The following is a 23,035-nucleotide window of genomic DNA, read 5'->3' on the forward strand; positions in this document are numbered from 1 at the left end:
TCAGAGATGGAGAATGGCTTCACCCACACTGCCATCTTAACAAACAGTGGAGCCTGTCTGCTGAGAGATCGCTGTCTGCTCAGCCGGGATTCAGTTGCCTTGTCTTCCCAGGTGTCTACCCAGGAGCCCCAGACAGGAGTTAGGACAGGCAGGACTGACGGCGGACCTGGGAGGAGTGATCTGAATGCAGGGCTTGCAGGGTTTGGAACGCAAACATTAGACCACAGTGAGAATAATTAAAGCAAAATGCAACCATGGGTTGTTTTTCTCACACTAGCTAGTATTAGTGCGTCTTAAGCATGTTATTATCCTGTTTCTAAGGCATAGTAGCTTGTTTTATTGTTCAAGCAGTTTGGTGTTAATTTCCCCAGTGACGCGTCATTTGGGGTCGATATTTAAATTAATAGCAAAACGAAACTAAACACGATGATGCCTTGCTTGGCTTCTGGTAGCTCTGAAAGGGTTAAGTGCTTAGCACACCCTGCCTTCACCCTGCCCCAGTCAGTGCTGCTGGATATGATATCCTCAGTTTAAGGGCTTTAGTGCCAGGGATTCATCTGCTGTAAGTGGGCATTGGAGCAATTTCTCTTCAATAGGTTGGCTCCAGGGATTAGATATGAGGGCTTTGGTAAATTCTGAAATGAAATAAAAGTGACTGTTGGCAAAACTCCATGTCATTTATTACAGCTGCTGCTGGTGCTGCAGGGAAGAGCATTAACAGTATGAAGTTTCTTTTCACATTGGATAGGCACTGTGTTTCTTTTCACATTGGATAGGCACTGTGTTTCTTTTCACATTGGATAGGCACAGTGTTTCTTTTCACATTGGATAGGCACTGTGTTTCTTTTCACATTGGATAGGCACTGTGTTTCTTTTCACATTGGATAGGCACTGTGTTTCTTTTCACATTGGATAGGCACTGTGTTTCTTTTCACATTGGATAGGCACGGTGTTTCTTTTCACATTGGATAGGCACGGTGTTTCTTTTCACATTGGATAGGCACGGTGTTTCTTTTCACATTGGATAGGCACGGTGTTTCTTTTCACATTGGATAGGCACGGTGTTTCTTTTCACATTGGATAGGCACGGTGTTTCTTTTCACATTGGATAGGCATCGTGTTTCTTTTCACATTGGATAGGCACTGTGTTTCTTTTCACATTGGATAGGCACTGTGTTTCTTTTCACATTGGATAGGCATGGTGTTTCTTTTCACATTGGATAGGCACGGTGTTTCTTTTCACATTGGATAGGCACGGTGTTTCTTTTCACATTGGATAGGCACGGTGTTTCTTTTCACATTGGATAGGCACAGTGTTTTCACATTGGATAGGCACAGTGTTTTCACATTGGATAGGCACGGTGTTTCTTTTCACATTGGATAGGCACGGTGTTTCTTTTCACATTGGATAGGCATGGTGTTTCTTTTCACATTGGATAGGCACGGTGTTTCTTTTCACATTGGATAGGCACGGTGTTTCTTTTCACATTGGATAGGCACGGTGTTTCTTTTCACATTGGATAGGCACGGTGTTTTCACATTGGATAGGCACGGTGTTTTCACATTGGATAGGCACGGTGTTTTCACATTGGATAGGCACGGTGTTTTCACATTGGATAGGCACGGTGTTTCTTTTCACATTGGATAGGCACGGTGTTTTCACATTGGATAGGCTCAGTGTTTCTTTTCACATTGGATAGGCTCAGTGTTTCTTTTCACATTGGATAGGCACAGTGTTTTCACATTGGATAGGCACAGTGTTTTCACATTGGATAGGCACGGTGTTTTCACATTGGATAGGCACGGTGTTTGTTTTCACATTGGATAGGCACGGTGTTTCTTTTCACATTGGATAGGCACGGCGTTTCTTTTCACATTGGATAGGCACGGTGTTTCTTTTCACATTGGATAGGCACGGTGTTTCTTTTCACATTGGATAGGCACGGTGTTTCTTTTCACATTGGATAGGCACGGTGTTTTCACATTGGATAGGCACAGTGTTTTCACATTGGATAGGCACAGTGTTTTCACATTGGATAGGCACAGTGTTTTCACATTGGATAGGCATGGTGTTTTCACATTGGATAGGCACGGTGTTTCTTTTCACATTGGATAGGCACGGTGTTTCTTTTCACATTGGATAGGCACGGTGTTTTCACATTGGATAGGCACGGTGTTTTCACATTGGATAGGCACGGTGTTTCTTTTCACATTGGATAGGCACCGTGTTTTCACATTGGATAGGCACAGTGTTTATTTCACATTGGATAGGCACAGTATTTCTTTTCACTGCGATTTCCAGATTAGTAATCTAGAAAACGGAAAGTCATTTTTCAAAGTGCTGGGCATATCAAGAAAATGAAGATGTAGATGTAAATACACTTGCTATTTAATGTGATAGATAATTCAGCTGGGTTGCTTGTTTTACAATGACAGTGTTTGCCCTTAAATGACAGCAGGTTTGTCACTCCTACATACAGTGTGCGTTGTTTGGCATTGTTATTCTCCTATTTCATTGTCTGAGCAGGGATGGAAATCAGACTCCCTTTGCATAGCAGATTGATGCATTCCTGGTTTTACTATGAGTTTAATAGGACACACCTGAGCTTGTTACATGTAACACTGCAGTGCCTCTCTTTGATTTGACTTCAGTGAGCCTCTTCATAATGTATAGTTTTCATTACATATTTGCTGGCAATGTGCAGTCTGTTTTTATGTCAAATTCAATTTAAATGGATCCCGTGGTTGATATAATCCACAGTGAGAGTTGAGAATGCATAGATCTCACAGGAGGGTGGAATTAGAAACGATAAATAACTTGATCGTCAAAGGGTTTTGTTAAAAGAAAGGAACACGGTTATCTTTGTGCTGGTTATCTTCTGCATGTGTACAGAGTTTTTGTTCAGTGGCTGCTTTTTTTAACTGATGCAACAAAAAAAAAAGAGCTATTTTCACAGTTTCAGCTAAATCCAGTGCTGCTGTGAATTTTCTTTTGATTTCCTTGTTGTAGAAAGACAGACTGTTGGTTTGAAACTCACTGAGTTTGGTTTGTTCAAAGTGCTTTGCAGGTTTGGTATGATTTTAGAACACGTTTTGTGTGTTTTGCACATGGCGGTGGTAGGCTGTCTACTTGACTTTAGTCCTGCTGCTTTTGTACCATCTCAAGATATTTATAACTTCCAAAACGTTAAATACAACATCAAAGAAAATAAGGCTGGGATAGACCACAGCTGCATTTTACATCACTGTGAATTCCCTGGTGCCTTAAAATGCTCGAAAATCCAACAGGAGCTGAACAAATCAACTCCAAAGCCAAGTAGCGCACCATTTCGTCTAGCGCCCCCCTGAGTGTACAAACTGTAATGCACACATTCATGCAGACTGATTGGCGCCTCCAGTAAGATACCTGTTTGCACAGGTGGTTCATGTTTATCTGCCCTAGATTTTATATTTCTAATCTGCTCCCTTACCTTTCTCTGTGTTCTTAAGAGATCGTTGTTAAACTTGTGTCTTGCTTATTTTGATATCCTGATTTTTTGTTTCCTTCTTATTTTCCCACATCTACGTTGTGACTGTTTGTTACCCATCTTGTATTTGAAGGTTTTTTTTTTTTTTTGAGGGATTGATTATGTTTAGTATCCTGGATGTTCTTGTATACACATATTCTGTTTTTAGATAGCCTTCTAAATTTCCATTTACAATTGCACCTCTTGCACATTTTTGGGCTGTTAAATATATTATAAGCCAAGCAAATTCCCACATGCCTGGGCAAGCCTCATCCCGAAATTGTGCCCCCTGTACTCCACTTTACCCTGATCATCCCGGAATTGTGCCCCCTGTACTCCACTTTACCCTGATCATCCTGGAATTGTGCCCCCTGTACTCCACTTTACCCTGATTATCCCGGAATTGTGCCCCCTGTACTCCACTTTACCCTGATCATCCCGGAATTGTGCCCCCTGTACTCCACTTTACCCTGATCATCCTGGAATTGTGCCCCCTGTACTCCACTTTACCCTGATCATCCCGGAATTGTGCCCCCTGTATTCCACTTTACCCTGATCATCCCGGAATTGTGCCCCCTGTACTCCACTTTACCCTGATCATCCCGGAATTGTGCCCCCTGTATTCCACTTTACCCTGATCATCCTGGAATTGTGCCCCCTGTACTCCACTTTACCCTGATCATCTCGGAATTGTGCCCCCTGTATTCCACTTTACCCTGATCATCCTGGAATTGTGCCCCCTGTACTCCACTTTACCGTGAACATCTCGGAATTGTGCCCCCTGTACTCCACTTTACCCTGATCATCTCGGAATTGTGCCCCCTGTACTCCACTTTACCCTGATCATCCTGGAATTGTGCCCCCTGTACTCCACTTTACCCTGATCATCCCGGAATTGTGCCCCCTGTACTCCACTTTACCCTGATCATCCCGGAATTGTGCCCCCTGTACTCCACTTTACCCTGATCATCCTGGAATTGTGCCCCCTGTACTCCACTTTACCCTGATCATCCTGGAATTGTGCCCCCTGTATTCCACTTTACCCTGATCATCCTGGAATTGTGCCCCCTGTACTCCACTTTACCCTGATCATCTCGGAATTGTGCCCCCTGTATTCCACTTTACCCTGATCATCCTGGAATTGTGCCCCCTGTACTCCACTTTACCGTGAACATCTCGGAATTGTGCCCCCTGTACTCCACTTTACCCTGATCATCTCGGAATTGTGCCCCCTGTACTCCACTTTACCCTGATCATCCTGGAATTGTGCCCCCTGTACTCCACTTTACCCTGATCATCCCGGAATTGTGCCCCCTGTACTCCACTTTACCCTGATCATCCCGGAATTGTGCCCCCTGTACTCCACTTTACCCTGATCATCCTGGAATTGTGCCCCCTGTACTCCACTTTACCCTGATCATCCTGGAATTGTGCCCCCTGTATTCCACTTTACCCTGATCATCCTGGAATTGTGCCCCCTGTACTCCACTTTACCGTGAACATCTCGGAATTGTGCCCCCTGTACTCCACTTTACCCTGATCATCTCGGAATTGTGCCCCCTGTACTCCACTTTACCCTGATCATCCTGGAATTGTGCCCCCTGTACTCCACTTTACCCTGATCATCCTGGAATTGTGCCCCCTGTACTCCACTTTACCCTGATCATCCTGGAATTGTGCCCCCTGTACTCCACTTTACCGTGAACATCTCGGAATTGTGCCCCCTGTACTCCACTTTACCCTGATCATCTCGGAATTGTGCCCCCTGTACTCCACTTTACCCTGATCATCCTGGAATTGTGCCCCCTGTACTCCACTTTACCCTGATCATCCTGGAATTGTGCCCCCTGTACTCCACTTTACCCTGATCATCCTGGAATTGTGCCCCCTGTACTCCACTTTACCCTGATCATCCTGGAATTGTGCCCTGTATACTCCACTTTACCCTGATCATCCCGGAATTGTGCCCCCTGTACCCCACTTTACCCTGATCATCTCGGAATTGTGCCCCCTGTACTCCACTTTACCCTGATCATCCTGGAATTGTGCCCCCTGTATTCCACTTTACCCTGATCATCCCGGAATTGTGCCCCCTGTACTCCACTTTACCCTGAACATCCCAGAATTGTGCCCTGTGACTCTGCTTAACCCTGATGCATCGTTGAGCCATCAAGCCTTGTCTTCAGTGTCACTAACCTTGCAAATAAAAGCATAATTTCTACTTCAAATAGGACCAGGATTGCTTTCCAATTTGTCTTCCTGTTCAGGCGACACATAGGAATGTGGGCATTGTAATAGTACTTTAGTTTATGTCGATTTTTGTAAAGTTTATTGTCACTGAAAAAAAATGATTTATCTTTTTTGTTAAACATTATTGTCAATGAAATGTAATTTTCAGTCACTGGGTATGGTGGATGCGTTAAGTAATAAAATTACAATAACATTGAATCTAAATGCCATACAAATTTGAAATACATCAGTTAAAATAGCTGTGAAATTTCATAGCCATGCCAATTATTTAAGTTATTTAAGTTTATTTAAGATATTAAGCTATTTAAGTTTGAAAGTTCTGGAATATATTGAAGAAAAAGCCATGCTGCTAAATTCAGGACCCTAACCTTAATCCTTGTCAGAGGAACGTCCCACCTGGGCAGTCTTGAGACGAGCTCACTGTGGGGTAGAGTGGAGAAGCCTGCATGCATTTCCACTATATGTGCAGCCCCTTTTTCCACCATAGAGAGGAAGGATTGAGTCTGGATGGCCATTTTCATTTTTCCAGTGAAAGCTGTTTTTGAACAGGGCTGACTAATTTATATAGAATGTTTTGAAAATCCATTCGCTGTTGTCCTTGACAACATGTAGAGCTCTCTTGACTGTAAAGTAAGAGTTGCTAAGCTACATGACAGGCAGGTCCAATATGTGGCAACCATCTGGTCTTTCAAAGTGTAAAATAATCAATACATTATAGGTAGCTTCCTTTTCATCTGATTGCTGTGCTTCTGCAGTACTTCATAATGCTTGACTTGGAGGCTAGACAGCGCAGTTTATTAATGCATTACCATTCCCCTCTGGGTTCAAATGCAGCCTGGGTCACACATGGTGAATTTGCACATCGCAGTCTGTAACCAAGCTCCTCCATGTATACTGGTATTGTTCCTGAATGGTAAAGTCAAGCCACCCCTGTGAACAGATTTGCAGTGGCTCAGCCCGTTTACCTGTTGCCAGAAATAAACATGTTAAGAGAAAATGAGAAGAGGTTATCGTCCCCGAGCACGGGAATTTAGCATGTAACGCTGAGACACGATGAGCTGCACATGTGGCCTGTAGGAAGTGCTGTCTTCCACCATTCAGAAATATGTACAGTAACTCGACAGTACTTGCACGCTTAAGTTGTACCTTCTTTCCATTGCTGTCTTCCACAACGAAATCCCCACGGTCATGTGCACATTCTTCTGGGGGTTTTGTGTGTAGGCATTTTTGTACATTTCGCCACAATTCTGTTTTAAATCCTCCGTATCTTAAATGTAACCAGCTTGAAATCCCGCTACCAAGCCTCCATCCTGATTGTAATCTCGTTTTAAATCTTGTCTCCAATAGAAATGTAGGAATGTGCTGTCACTCAGTAGTTGGGACGGGTTTGAAGTATTTAGAACTAATCAGTGATAGATTCAAGTCAGGAAGGCGGGACATCGCCCTGCAGCACTGGGAAATGTATTTATTATTATTTTTGTAGTAGGTTTTATTTTTTAATTGGAATTGAGTAAAGTCAACATGAATTGATTAACCATTTCCACAGTTTTCCCGGTGCTTTCCGGTGTTTATTGGCTATCCACCGATTTCATTTTTTTGTATCGGGGTGGGGGGGTTTTATCGGTTAAAACCGAAAATCAGAAGCCCTATTTATAATGCTGTATTCGCTAGCCATAGGTAAGAGACCATGCAATTTGTGTTCCACCTTCTAACGGGAATGTGCCAGTGTAATTACATTACGGGGGAAACATGAGCCATAGCTATGCTGCCTTACAGCCTGTTCTGCATTATAAAGAGCCGTCTTATAACAAGGGAGTACTGTATCAGGTGAGAATGCACAGCCCTCACTATGGGCCACTATGTGGAAAACAACAGTAGCTACCAAATTTCAGTGCTGTGTGAGACCAAATACCTTTTCCTCACCACTGCTGTAACATTCTAACAGCTCTCTATATCTGCAGTGTGGAGTAGTGGTTAGGGCTCTGGACCGGAGGGTTGTGGGTTCAATCCCCGGTGATGGACACTGCTGTTGTACCCTTGAGCAAGGTACTTTACCTAGATTGCTCCAGTAAAAACCCAACTGTATAAATGGGGAATTGTATGTAAAAATAATGTGATATCTGTATAATGTGAAATAATGTATAATGTGATATCTTGTAACAATTGTAAGTCGCCCTGGATAAGGGCGTCTGCTAAGAAATAAATAATAATAAATAATAATCTGTATTTGTATGCAGCACCTCTGCTTCCACTTGCTGCTCATACTGTAGCTGTGCACTGGCAGATAGGATACACCCTTTTATATTTGCATTGCTGGCTTCAGTAAAGCAGATAACGGTCTCTGTGTGTGAGAGAGATTATTTTTATGTCACTGAGCCTGTCACGAGTGATTGCAGCCTTATTAATGTTTCCCTCTGTGGTTAATGGTACAAATCAGTTGATTTGAGGTATTCTGCAGATATTTCCATGGCTGAATGAGATATAGGACCAGGTTAGGATTTTGGGCTGGCACAAATTGGTTGAATTATCAAATCGGTCTAATTTATCCATAAAAAAAAAAAATATGGATAAAAAGTAATGTATTGAGCATGATAGTCAGTAGCAGTATGTGAGCTGTTAAATCTCTCTGTGGAATTCTTTCTATAGATGCCCACAAACCTCTGGCTCACTCGTGGAAGAGCATTTGCAGCCTCTTCTAGCTCATTATACTGAACTCCTTGTCCTCTCCCTGCTACAATATAATAGATTCTCTAATAAAACTGGAAGCCTAGGCAGATAAACCGATTGGGAAATAATGATCTGAAGGGAACTACAGCTAAGATGAATGGTGCTAGATTTGGACTTGGCAATGCTGAGAGCCTGAGTGCTCATTGGGATTGCTTGAAGCATATACAGTCGGGCCGCTTTATCGGGACACCTTGGGAGAAGGAAAAATATCCTGAATAAGTTGCTGCCCCAATTAAATGAGAGGCAGTTGAGACAACCTTAGTCACGATTTTGATTCTTAATGAAAAGAAAAAGAATGAAATCACATCACATTCATGATATTAAATGTCAAATACATCATTTAAAATAAGTCAGTGTTGTTTTTATTTTTTATTCCTAAACAAAATTAAATGTACAGTAAATATACCAACAGCACAGCAAATGTCAGACAAGTTTTAAAAGAATATCCATTTAAGGGGCTCCCGAGTGGCGCATCCAGTAAAAGCACTTGCATAGAGTGCAGGATGCGCTCTATAGTCTGGACGTCACGAGTTCCAAGTCCAGGCTATTCCTTTGCCGACCGAGGATGGGAGCTCCCATGGGGCGGCGCTCAATTGGCTGAGCGTCGCCCGGGGGGAGGGAGGGTTAGGTCGGCCAGGGTGTCCTCGGCTCACCGCTCACCAGCGACCCCTGTAGTCTGGCCGGGCGCCTGCGGGCTTGCCTGTAAGCTGCCCGAGAGCTGCGTTGTCCTCCAACGCTGTAGCTCTTGGATGGCTGCATGGTGAGTCCGCAGCGTGAAAAAAAGCGGTCGGCTGACGGCACACGCTTCGGAGGACAGCGTGTGTTTGTCTTCGCCCTCCCGAGTCAGCGCAGGGGTGGTAGCGGTGAGCTGAGCATAATAAAATAATTGGCCATTCCAAATTGGGAGAAAATAATAAAAATAATTGGTAATGACTAAATTTATTAAAAAAAAAAAAAAAAAAAAAAAAAAAAAATCCATAGTAAGAATACATATTTATATATATATATAATTTGCTTTGTTTCCCAGAATGGGAGCCTCCGACAATATTTACAAGGGCAGGAGCACATTTATGGAGGAGCTGACGGAGACGTCGGAGATCATTCAGAAAGCTACGTCTCGGTCGCTCGTCATTCTAGACGAGCTGGGCCGCGGGACGAGCACTCACGATGGCATTGCCATAGCCTACGCCACTCTGGAGTATTTCATCAGAGACGTGAGTACCTGTTCCACATCTACAGTGTGGACTGCTTCCTGAATTGTCTTCCTGTTCAGAAGACACATAGGAGTGTGGGTATTGTAGTAGAACTTGATGTTGCTTTTCCATGACAACGCACCAAAAGGAACCAGACCAAAAACATAAGAGGAAAAACTATTTAGAAGCTAAAAGGAAATGTCTTTAGTCTGTGCTGATTCATTGCTGATAAAGGTCAAACAGAAAGCACAGTGAAATATGAATCCTGTTTTGGCATTCATAATGCATTCTTTTTGCAGTGTGTAACGTATTGGTCAAATTATTTTATTTGTTGTACAGTAATGACATTTTCAATTTGATTATCGGTTGAAAGTGATCTTAGTTTATCATAATTTTATAAATGATGTTTTAACCTCTATTAATTGTGATTTTGTCCCTAGTCAGTAGTTTTTTCTTTCAGCCTGCTATTCATAGACATTTTAATTCAGATTGGGTTAACACTGACCCATTTTGGTTACGCTTGATACGGTCCAGAAAGTGAGCCTCTAAAGTTTGAGCACATCCATATAAACTAGCATGCCGGTGACATTCATCCCAGTTAGAGCCCTACAGCCAGGATGCCTCTCTGTGCTCCCATATTCTGATGCTCTTAATAACGTGTCATAAGTAACCCCCAGATTATGATACTCAAGAATGTATTTTGCAAGTGTCAACACGTGGACCTCTAAATGCATGTTAAAATGGAAGTGTGACCCACAGACAGCCTCCACATACCCTGAGATTATGATACATGCGGTTGAGTGCAACTATATAAGAACACCCCATTGCTCCTGTTTTGATTTGTTGTGCATATGAAATCAAACCACTGGAACTGAACAGTTTGATTTCATATGCACTTGGTGATTGTCTAATTGAATTGATGACTTTAGTAAAGCCACACATGCAATTCAGTTACAATTGTAAGAGAAAAGGAACACACAGCCACAAATGGTAAAATGCATGAGACTTTTTAGAAGTTGTTTTAAAGTGCCTAATTAAAGCACAAAGTGGTGTAACATTTTCACACGAGTGCCTGTTGTTTCTACCTGTCTGGTTACTGACCGGTAATTGAGATTCTCACACCCAGAGGTTTTCATGCAGGTAGGTATACAAAGGATACACATGACACATATTGAGGTGTTCTAATGCATTTGCACACTGCTGTACCTTATATAACCTTTCGTTAAGAAAAAATAAAATAAAAGTAGACATCATTCATTCCCAGTGGATTCTCTCTACACCATTTTAAATGTAGTCAAGGGATCATATTCACAACAGTTGCAATAAGAACTGACAATTCTTTTTGCAAAAAAAAACAAAAAGTGCTAAACAATTTCTACCTAATGTTTTACAAGTCCTTTTAAGACAAATAGGTTTGATTTGTTTTAAAAGAAGCACTTTGATATTTTAGAAGCTCCCTCTTCAAACTAACTGTCTTGATTGCTGTCTAAGCAGAGGCGTTAACACAGTCCATATACGACTTGAACGGAGTGCTGGAAATCATTCTGAAACAAGGACTATGAGGAGGAGTACATTATTATAGAAGAGAATGGTATGGAACTGAACAATGGGCCTTATTTTCCACCGATGCTACGAATCTCACAAACTGTAACTACGCTGGTCTCATCCTTTCACTTTTAATTTACAGTATATTTTTCTCCATACTGCATGTCCCTAAAAGTAGGATATTTAACATATAAATGTTTTATGAAGACAGGATCTCAAGTCTCATTTCAGACTGAAAGAGTTGAGATAACGGCAACTAAAATGGACTCAACCCCCACTCCCCCCCAATCGGGTTTCAGTCATACATTCAGAGGTTTGCAGACAATCAGAATACCAAGAAACAAAGTTTCAACTATCAGTGCTTTCACAGACTTCAGTTAATGAAGGCGTCCAATGCAGTTTGTAAAAAACAATCTTGATTAAAACTGTTTTGGAAAAGAGCCCCGACTGAAAACTGAGGAAAAGACTAATCTTAATCTCAAAATTGTAATGTTTAAAGTATACCGTCTTGTCTTTTTCGTTCTTGTTTTTAAGGTGAAATCCTTGACCCTGTTTGTGACCCACTACCCTTTGCTGTGTGAGCTGGAGAGACAGTGTCCAGAGCATGTGGGGAACTACCACATGGCCTTCCTACTGAACCAGCATGAGAGTGACCACAACAAAGGTGGGTCATGCACTAAACACAGAGCTGTACAGCCTTGCGCACTGAAGTAGCCTCTCTTATACCAGACGATCACAAGCACAAATTGTGAATCAAAAGGGTTATTAGTGACAAAGGCTGGGGTGGCGTATATATGCATTGATCCATGGTTTCGCTTGATTGCTTTCCAAAAGTAGCCCGCTTGGCCGGAAGCATCTTAAGCACCCCAGCAACGTCAGTCCCCAGCGAGCGGGTTTTCAGCGAGGCTGGGCAGATTGTAGACAAGCTCTGTTCCTCTTCATAAACAAAGAATACAGATGCTGTCCTGTTTCTTCACAACAAGAAACAAATATAAGAAATGGACACAGGACTGGTTTTTGTAAGTAAGTTAAGTTATTGAAGGAAGGTGAACCATCCGTTACTTGGATTTACTTGTTTAATTATTAAATGTTTTTGTTTTTGTGCTTTTACTACCACTTGGCACCAATGAAGACGAAAATACTGGATACATCTTACAAAATACAGTTTATTTACTGAACAAAATGTTTCTGAGTTTCAGCCCTTCATTCGCTGACTGTCTAGAGAGTGAATAAAGGCATCTGCTAATAAATAATAATAAACTAAACTAATAATATTAATAAAACACACTGTAGGTTTGGTTTTGGGCCAAAATACTCATTAAGGTTATTTTTTTTTGTCTGCAAATCCTTTATGTGAGATTTCAGGTTTATTTTATTCGAACAGCTGCGGTTCAATATTTAAACTGTATTGCTTCACTGGGGAATTGACAACAGAACTGGCAGAAGGCACAGGTGTCGTTGTCCATCAAATCAACAGTACGAAGGTCACTCTTGAAATCAGGACTTAAAGGATGTGTTGCAGTAAGAATACCTCTGTTGAGAAAGGGGAACAAGACTAAAAGGCTAAAATATGCACAAGAACACAGACATTGGACTATGGAACAATGGTCAAAGGTGCTTTGGACTGTTGATGGATGGACAATGACACCTGTGCCTTCTGCCAGTTCTGTTGTCAATTCAACGCTTGTCTTCTTTCTATTCCTTAAGGATATTATTATCTTCAAGTATTGCTCATCCTTGTTAGAAAGGTTTTTGGGTCTTCCAGTCCTGGGTTTCTCAATTACAGATGATGTGTCTCTGTACTTGTTGATTTGTGCTTCGGATACCACACCTTGATAATCAAGTGATGCAAGCTATTTCACTCAATGTTTTTCCTTCTTTATGCAAGTCAAGGTTGTTATAATAGTAGAAAACACTAGTGGAGGCTTTGAGTAAATTGTTGATTTGCATAATGCATTGGAGTAGAGAAATGCAACGTCTAAGACTTTTGCACAGCAGTGTATATATATAATACTTTATTTATTTATCTTTTTCTGGGGGGGGGGGGAGATACTTTTTATTTACTTATATTAACAGTAATGTTAATGAACTAAAATTACAACCTGTAGAAAGCCATCTTATGTTCAGGTCAAAATGTGTGTGACATCTATACAGACCTGTAGCATCTCACAATCAGGAAGGGGTGCTAAATGGCATACCGTAACACAGCTCCAGCAGGAAGTGGCAAGGGCAGCTTTGCAGGGCTCTAATTTGCTTGATAGCTTTAGTGAAGTGTGCCCATGAAATACAGGGAATTAGTCCCAGGATTAATCTGGGACTTGGCTGCTGTGTGGAAACAATTTTGTATGTGCACCCACTGCCAACGGTGTGGAACATCTTGTCCATTACTGAGACACTACCTACTGTAATGTTCTGGGAAATAAACCACCAAATATATATGCAAATGTATACTGGTAGTGCTTGGAAAAAACTATTGGTTTAACTGTCTCAAATAAACATAGGTATTGATTTTCTTTATCCTCCTGTTTGTTTATGCATGAAGATGTGCTGGACTGCATAACCTGCAGAGACCAGTCTTGCAGGGGATTTTAGGCTGTCCTGCAAAAAAGCAGTGATCGGTTAGACCTTGGGATGCAATATGGAGCTAGCAGGGAACCAAAGCAAAATGCATAGTTCTCAACCAGGCTCGACAGAACAGATACCTTGTCAGCCAGGCACGACAGAACAGATACCTTGTCAGCCAGGCACGACAGAACAGATACCTTGTCAGCCAGGCACGACAGAACAGATACCTTCTCAACCAGGCTCAACAGAACAGATACCTTCTCAAGGAGGCACGACAGAACACATACCTTCTCAAGGAGACACGACAGAACAGATACCTTCTCAACCAGGCACGACAGAACAGATACCTTCTCAATCAGACACGACAGAACAGATACCTTGTCAACCAGGCACGACAGAACAGATACCTTGTCAACCAGGCACGACAGAACAGATACCTTCTCAAGGAGACACGACAGAACAGATACCTTCTCAACCAGGCACGACAGAACAGATACCTTCTCAATCAGACACGACAGAACAGATACCGGTACTATTTCTTTAACCTGAGAGGAGAGAGAATGTGCAGGGAAGAGAGAGATAGGAAGTAAAGATTTGAAAAGAATTGCTGCTCAACATGGTCACCAGCGTATGCCTATCAATTAGAACAAGCTGCAGCCTGTGGGGAACCACAGAAAACCACAGACTGGGAGCGAAAACAATAACATTAGTTTAGTTTGACAGCCAGGGCGTTAGATAAAATGAAAGATAGAATAAAATGAATTTCCAGAATTGATTGGTGTTGTAGCAGCAGCAGCTGTAGTATAGTAATAGCTGTTGTAGTTGCAGCTCTAGCATTAGTAGATAGTAACCATAACTTTGAATTATTGCACGCATTTAATGTAAACCAATGATACAAAAGAGTGCTTTAAGGGACTAAAAAAAATAAACAATTAAGAAAATGATCATAAAAACATATCCCAAATCAAGAATCAGACAGTAGGCAAGTTGTCAGACAATAGGTATATTTAGAGTTCAAAAGCCTTGGATAATAAGAGGTCTTTGAATGAATGGTAATGCCAGTAATGTAGAGGTGAAAGAGTCTATTTGGTCCCCTGCAGATATTGGACCACACCACCAGCAATTCAACTCGGGGTCCAAAAACACCCAATAAAAGACCTCCCACTGAGGGGTGGTCAGGATTATCCAGCCTGCAGTAGAGAGGAATCCATCCACAGTACTTCAGGATTATCCAGCCTGCAGTAGAGAGGAATCCATCCACAGTACTTCAGGATTATCCAGCCTGCAGCAGCGAGGAATCCATCCACAGTACTTCAGGATTATCCAGCCTGCAGCAGCGAGGAATCCATCCACAGTACTTCAGGATTATCCAGCCTGCAGTAGAGAGGAATCCATCCACAGTACTTCAGGATTATCCAGCCTGCAGCAGCGAGGAATCCATCCACAGTACTTCAGGATTATCCAGCCTGCAGCAGCGAGGAATCCATCCACAGTACTTCAGGATTATCCAGCCTGCAATAGCGAGGAATCCATCCACAGTACTTCAGGATTATCCAGCCTGCAGCAGCGAGGAATCTATCCACAGTACTTCAGGATTATCCAGCCTGCAGCAGCGAGGAATCTATCCACAGTACTTTAGGATTATCCAGCCTGCAGTAGCGAGGAACCCATTCACAGGACTTCAGGATTATCCAGCCTGCAGCAGCGAGGAATCCATCCACAGTACTTCAGGATTATCCAGCCTGCAGCAGCGAGGAATCTATCCACAGGACTTCAGGATTATCCAGCCTGCAGTAGCGAGGAATCCATCCACAGTACTTCAGGATTATCCAGCCTGCAGCAGCGAGGAATCTATCCACAGGACTTCAGGATTATCCAGCCTGCAGTAGCGAGGAATCCATCCACAGGATTTCAGGATTAAAGTAATTGTAGATAAGGGGTGAGGGCAATTTCACCCTCTATCTGTAATGACTCAGGAAGTGCAGGACAGTCTAAAAACATGGCTTTTAAACAGACTTCTTTAACCTAGTATATGTACCATATACCCTGTTTTAAAAGGAAAACGTTTCTTTCAACTTCCCATTTGAGACCTAAATATTGAATGGCTGTGGGTGGTGAAGAAAATGTATGGAACTGTGTTCTTAGCTACAGTTACTTTTAGGATTGCATCTGGATGGTAATGGTTTGAAAATGCACGGAACTATGGGGCAAATATTCACAGATCTTGCAAATGTTCTCATCTTTCTCGCAACTCTGCTTGCATTGCGAATGCTTTGCGTAAAATCGCAAGTGAGTGAAAGAGTTGTGGAGAAACTGCAATTATTGCAGCATTGCGGAAATTAATAAATTAACATGACTTAACACAGGAAATCAACCACAAGTCTCTCCAGGTATATAACCACCGCAACTTTTTGCAAAATGAAGACTCATTATTTGTGCTTGAGGAGGCATAGCCCCGGCATCTCTTCAGCTATGAAAGTTAAAAATGTCATTAAATGTTTTGCTCTCAAATGCGTTTTCTTACAATTCTCAACACAGTTTTATCCATTCTGCAAGTTCTTGCGTGTGCAAAACGGAGACAGTCCACTGCCAGGGACATTTAATTACTTTACCATTTACGTGCCATAAAGATGACACTGGCTGCGAAAGAAGGACTGCGACTCTATTGTCGTTTTTTATACACAAATGAAATACGCTTACTTGATTTGAAAAATGTCTTGAACAATACAAGCACATTCCTACACAGTTGGTCTATGAAAGCCGAGCATTCATTTCAATAAACAACAAGTTTTTAATGAAAACAAATATTGTAGCCTACTTGAGTAAAGTGAAAACTGTCTTATGTTATTTTTTAAATAGCTGCTTCTGATTATACTACTATTTTATAACAGGAACAACATTTTATTTAGGGTTAGTGTTGAATGTAAACGCGTTCACGCCTGCCTCTACCCCTACCCCCACCCCCACGCAGGAACATTGCCCTGGTAACTAACCCCTATTCAAAACAAATATAAAAACAATAACAATGGGCTGGTTCCTGCTTTCCTTTTTTCAATGAATAGAATTTAATTGATAGATAATAAAAAACAAACCAAGCTAACAACCATCTAACCTATTTATTTATTTTTTATGTATGTATGTATTTATTTTTTGCAATCTCCACAAACTGTGGGTTCTGTTGCATTCACAGCTATGATAATGTTAGATATAGATATTACAGCACGGACCACGAGTCAAACCAATGTTTGTGTAGGGTGCGTGTATCGTTTTTTTTCTTTCTTTTTTTCATATTTTTTTTATCAATGTCGGCCTTCTGAAGTCATCTGAATGCCTTACCATTTTTTATTTAATTTTAAACCGTTTAAATGCCAAACCATAACAAAACATAGAATAATAGTGCATATACACAGAGCAAAAAAAGGACGAGCAAAATACATTGTTGTGTCGTTCCCCCCCCCAAAGAGCGAGTGGTACTGCCCCCTCTACCCTGCGGGTTACGTGCCTATGTATACAGGCATTTAATATTTTTTTTTTTTGTGTGCTGCATTTGCTTTTAATTTATTTTTCTGCACATACTACTGCTTTGCATATATGATGTAGAGTTGGAAATAAACCAAAATGTTATTATGTTTAATCAAAGTGTACACTGACAAAGATCTTCTTCAGTAGACAAGCCAAGGAATGTTGTATGCTGTCTGTATATTCTGCCCGCACGATATTTCCTTTTTTTGTTGCTCTGCAAGCATTTGCAAATATAGCTGTCTGAAAGCCACGTTCACTCTTTAACTCTAATTAAGAGGAGTGTAACCTCTGAATTCTTAAGTGATTCACATGCAACATTGTTCTTAGCTACAGTTGATGCCATTGTTTTTATTGTCCCTGCCACATCTGGTAATTTGCATTACCTGCTAACTGCAGGGGGTATGTTATGAATATAAACTGTTCCGTAGACTGGTATGGTGGTGTTGTCTCATCGTAATGGGAAGCATGTAATGCAAATGTAACTGTTTAGAAAGAAGAAACAACACAATGAGCTCTGTGATTTAGATGAACCGACAGCCTATCAGAATGATTCTTGAATAGCAAAAACAAAAACTCACAGACATCCTAAAACAGCCCAAACCCTTTCCAGAAGCCAATCTCAAAGAGCACACTGTTCTCATGATTGACCTCCCCTCCCCCTGCATGGCAATACATTCATGTCTGTACAAGGATAATGCTAGTTAATGAAGCATTCTCACTGAGTGTGAAACAGGACAAGATGGCATACTGTAGCTCAGAGGATTGTTGCAGATCATTTCTACTGTTAAGCACAGACTCTTACTTGAATACAGATGTGTGCCGTACTGCAGGTGGGAACAAAGCCTTTTCTAATCGACAGTGTTATGCCAGGTGCTTCTGTATCCGCAGTTCATTATTCATACACTGTATTGTTTTATCAGAATACATACACCACTTTGAATTTCAAATTGCATTCTCTGTTTTTTGGAAAATAAGTGAGGAAGCCCATCCATGTTGGCCTGGCTTCAGTGCATCATGCTTCACCTGTGTGGACTTGCCACTATTTGTCACACAAATCACAACATTAAACAAGAAAATAATGAATATTATTCTTCATTTGAATCGTTGACACTAGTGTTAAATTATTGTAGTCCTATACCGTCTGCTTAAATTTAATTAATCTTTTCTGACCGAATTCCTGTCATCGCTTTCTGCTAAACACAGTTAGGGTCCTTTTTATCAGTCTCAACTGTATTTGTTCTCCCTCTCCACCAACCAGCTAACCACTTGTCTCACAGTCAGCCTCTGAAATAATAATCCCTATTTCAAATAATGAGCTAAGTATCTGGCATTTCAATAGAACCATACTGTAAAACAGGATTTGCGAGCAATTCAGTGTTTTATAAAAAATCTGCAAAGTGTACATGCCACAAAATTAGCATAATATCTACATAAAGTTTATATTAAGTAGATGTATAATTTATATAAGCAAACACTTGTTGCCTTATATATGTTAAATATGGGATATCTGCATAAGTATGCTGCTGCAGACCTTTCCTGTTCTACAGCATACACATGGGACCACTTCAGAGCTATTTGATTGTGATGTCATAATATTAGAAATCTGGCTCATGCTTGCCCTTGCTGCCTTCAGTTCTAGATCTTCCATTCGATGTCAGTAATATTCCAGATGTTAATCTGCGGCTAGGCTGATCTTGCTGTAGATGATGAGATTGAGCGACTCCTCTGCCCTTGTAATCCTGCAGGTCCCGGGAGTGAACTGCAGCCTGAGTTCATCACTTTCCTCTACCAGCTGACACAGGGAGCGGCCGGCAGGAGCTACGGCCTCAATGTGGCTAAACTGGCCGAGATCCCCGAAGAAATCCTCAGGAAAGCTGCTCGCAAATCAAAAGAGCTGGAGGGCTTAGTAAACGCAAAGAGGTACAGTAAAAAAGTCTGAAGCTGTGCTGCTGGTTTTACTGGGTTACTGAAAGTCTGAAGCTGTGCTGCTGGTTTTACTGGGTTACTGAAAGTTTGAAGCTGTGCTGCTGGTTTTACTGGGTTACTGATGCACACATGAATAACTTGCTCGCAGGCACTGCAGTCCCCTAGGCTCCTGCTTTCTTTTGTTTTTAACAGGAATAAAAGCAAGGCAACAACATGTCTGTTCATCTTGAATTGCTGCATTGCCTTGAAGTGCTGTGTTCTTAATCCAGATCCATTGTCAGCAGCAGCTGTGTTTAATTTATGATTTCATTTTATTGACCTCCTGAAATTGAGTCCGCTAAATGTAAGTAATAAAACAGGGAGATTATGATGTGTGGCTCAGTCTGTGCATCTCTGTTACGGTTTTATATTGCTCCCTTTACTGTAGCTTCATTTTAACTACTGGATGACTCTGCACAGCTACAAGATTTTTCCTTGAGGGTGTCTTGAGGTGGGGAGGGATTGTATTTTGCCATTGCTGAGTGGTAAGAGCCAGCGAGGTATGGTAAAGCATATTAAAAAAACATAGCAAACCAGGGAGGACTATGGGAAATGCATAGTATAACCATAGGAAAAGCATGGTTAAACTTCAAAAATACCATGCAAAAATACTGTGGTCAACTTTTATAAGGGTCGACAGCTGTGTCTACCAACATAAACTGATTCAGAGCTGGAGGTTGACCAAGGACCTTGATGAACTACTCCTGCATCTGTTGCACGCTGCTGCTAGAAATAATATTGAAATAACAGAGGATGTCAATACCTGCTGTATGGACGTCTTGTACTGTGCGTGTCAGCCGTGTGTCTACTCCTAGGCATGAGTTACACCAAACGGAATATTTAAGCTGTCCTTTTGTTTTCAGTTTTTATTTATTTAGCAACAACAGTCCAGCACAGGAAAAAAGATTCCAATGCAGGGTTTAGGACGGAAAACAACATGACATGCCAAAAAAAGTGCAGGCCGCATTCGGAGTTTCCAATTCATGTGCTCACTTATTTATTGATATGATTTATTGGGAGTTGTGATACATCTACATGATTACACTCTCTCCTTCTATTATGAAAACCAGATTATCAGAATCATTTGACATTGCCTCTCGCATTGTTCAGTAAAAGTCCAAGTCTGGACTGAGTATACCTATCATTCATTTTATTAATGTATTCTTTTAACAAAATCCGCTGCTGAGATGAGTTCACCAGGCATTTGTTTATATTAGGTGAACATTTCTGAAAGGATGCAGTTCTTGCAACCTCTAGGGTGTACCAAGTCAATTTTTATTCAAGATAATTAATAACATAACAGAGACACCAAGGTTTCCAGAGAGAATTTTGGAGGAAGCAGTTATCCTCCTGGCTCTTGTGTGTGATTTGTCCGAGGAGCACAAGATCAAATCATTTTCAGTCCCTTGGGAGCCAGTATGACCATACAATTTCTGACACGAGACTGTTTGTCTTTTTATTAAATGCTTGTATAGTTGTATAAGCCGATCTCAGTAGATTATACATTTTTTGTTCATATTGGTTTATAAAGTATTGTATGAACAATTCTGCAATGCATAACTACCTATCTGCTTCCCACTTGTGCAAAAAACAGACTCTAGTTTTTTATCCCTAAATCATTTAAAGCCAGTGCTGGGGAGTGACGCATTATGTAACTAACAGTTACTTTTTCAGACAGGTAACTAAATGTGATAACACATTGCACTGTATGTGAATAAACAAAAAGTACATGGAACCCAGAAAGCGCCTCAGCAGTACAACTCTTACATGGCACATGAGCACACTTTATATCATCTGGCTAGAGGAGGGAACAATGAGAGCCATAGCTGGATCTTCAAAGAATATTTCCAGCTGCAGCCTGACCAAACCGGAAAAATCTGTTGCATGTAAACTCTAACTGAGAAGCTACTATTAGTAACTGTGTAACTTGAGCAACATTATAACTAGTTACAGTAACTTTATTACTTTTGAATTATTTTTTTAACTAGTTTAACAATTTTGTTTGTTCTAATGGAAGTAACTTCCCCCAGCACTGTTAATAGCAAGATTTTTAGTTTTAGAATTGAGTTCTGAAGACATCATACAAGCGCCTACATTTTAAGTTGGCACGTGTATTGCATGTTTAGATTTTATTTTTCCTCTGTTAAAAATCATGCTTGTGATGATTCGGAGTTCAAAGATGTACAGTATGTATTTTGAAGGCTGTCAAGTTCACGATCTGCCACTTGCATTGTTTTTTTGAGGGAACACCTTCATTTTCCCATCTTGATGGTCTGTTGCTGTGCTATTTTGTGTGAATAAGATCTCTCTTTTTTTTTACAGTTTATTTTCTTTATTTCGACGGCTGACAGGGGCTCTCTTTCCATGGAAATGCAAGTGCGCCACTAAATCGAGTGGGGTGGTAGAATTACTGTGGTTAAAATCCTGACAAGTGAAAATAAACATCAGAACAATCATGACTGTGTTTTAAAAAATAAATGAACCATATACAGTGTACAGTACACAGGAGGCAGCTATAGCAGGAATGCTGGGTGTTCATTCGTGAGCTTACATCTTCGCTATTTTGTTAGATATTCATACTTCAGTTAAATCAAACAAACAAACCTGACTGTCTGTCTGTCTGTCTGTCTTTTTTTATCTCTTTTCTAGGAGATACAAGAAATCATTCTGTGAAGCCTGGAATATATCTGACAGCAATGTGTTAAAGGACTGGGTACATTTTAATACACAGATCATTTCCTTCCAGGGATTTGGTGGAATTGTGTTTGTATAAAAATCATAATCTCATGTCTGACTTGCAAAGGTTTGAATCTACAGTGTAAGTTGGCTTGTGCAGTAACATGCTAAAACAATGCCCTCAAATACATAAGACTTGCCATTGAATGAAGGTAATAATTGTGAATGTAGCACATTAAACACCACGTGTTGAAACTGAGCTCGTGTCGAATAACCTGTTTTGTATTTACTGCTACTGAGTGTGGATTTCATTTTTGAATGTACGTTGCATTGGTTCAAATGCAATGATATGACTGAGCAAATCGCACAGTTCCCATTTGTACCCTGCATGCAGATTCAGGTGTTTAAACATTTTCAATGTATTGTACTTGTTACAAAAACAAAATGCATCCTGAACTGTGTTGATGTGCCTCATGAATGGGGTCTGTGGGTTATTCAACCATCTTCATTAGTGGAATGACTACAGTTCTCCATGGGGTTTCCTCTATTCCCTTCAAAGCTGTTGGTTCATACTGTATTGTATTCCAATATAAGTAGAACATTCACACATATTGTATTGGCAGTTATAATAATGATATAATATGTCCGTTAGTTATGTGAATTTGGACGCATTCTCTTAATGTGTTATAAACAAACATTTTGGTGTAAAGGTAGCCCATTCAAGCTGCATGTTAACACCATCTTTTGAACCTGCCCAGACAGAGCCCAAACTAAATCATTGTTTTCCTGAAACCAGAATTTTCTCTTTGGTAAAATCTATATTAATAAAATAACTATATTTGGAAAACATTTCTCATTCATTTGTTCATGTATTTAGACATGTTATGTAGTGTTGTGTGTTTTTTTTTTTTTTTTTTTACAGGAGATTCGTTTGATCAGTGTACATTTAGTTTGTTATAAATCACTAAGCAACCACTGCTATTTAATGGACGTGTTTACTCCACAATCTAAAATACATTATACATTATGTCCTCTCTTATGAATCTCAAAACTGTCCAAAAACTGGCTCCTCTCCTTCTAAAACAA

At 40.8% G+C, this 23,035-nt stretch overlaps 1 protein-coding gene across 1 annotated transcript in view; it reads left to right on the forward strand.

Annotated features, from left to right (window-relative positions):
* Positions 1 to 22,208, forward strand: part of LOC117403778 (DNA mismatch repair protein Msh3-like) — a 75,044-nt gene extending 52,836 nt beyond the window's left edge. Inside the window, exons 21-24 of the mRNA XM_059032159.1 lie at positions 9,511 to 9,697; positions 11,756 to 11,885; positions 19,054 to 19,228; positions 21,923 to 22,208. Of these exons, the coding sequence (XP_058888142.1) occupies positions 9,511 to 9,697; positions 11,756 to 11,885; positions 19,054 to 19,228; positions 21,923 to 22,046 (616 nt within the window). The 3' untranslated portion in view covers positions 22,047 to 22,208. The remainder of the gene's footprint in view (positions 1 to 9,510; positions 9,698 to 11,755; positions 11,886 to 19,053; positions 19,229 to 21,922) is intronic.
* Positions 22,209 to 23,035: the final 827 nt, after the last annotated feature.

Source organism: Acipenser ruthenus, chromosome 1 (assembly GCF_902713425.1).
Source record: "Acipenser ruthenus chromosome 1, fAciRut3.2 maternal haplotype, whole genome shotgun sequence".
Taxonomy (NCBI): domain Eukaryota; kingdom Metazoa; phylum Chordata; class Actinopteri; order Acipenseriformes; family Acipenseridae; genus Acipenser; species Acipenser ruthenus.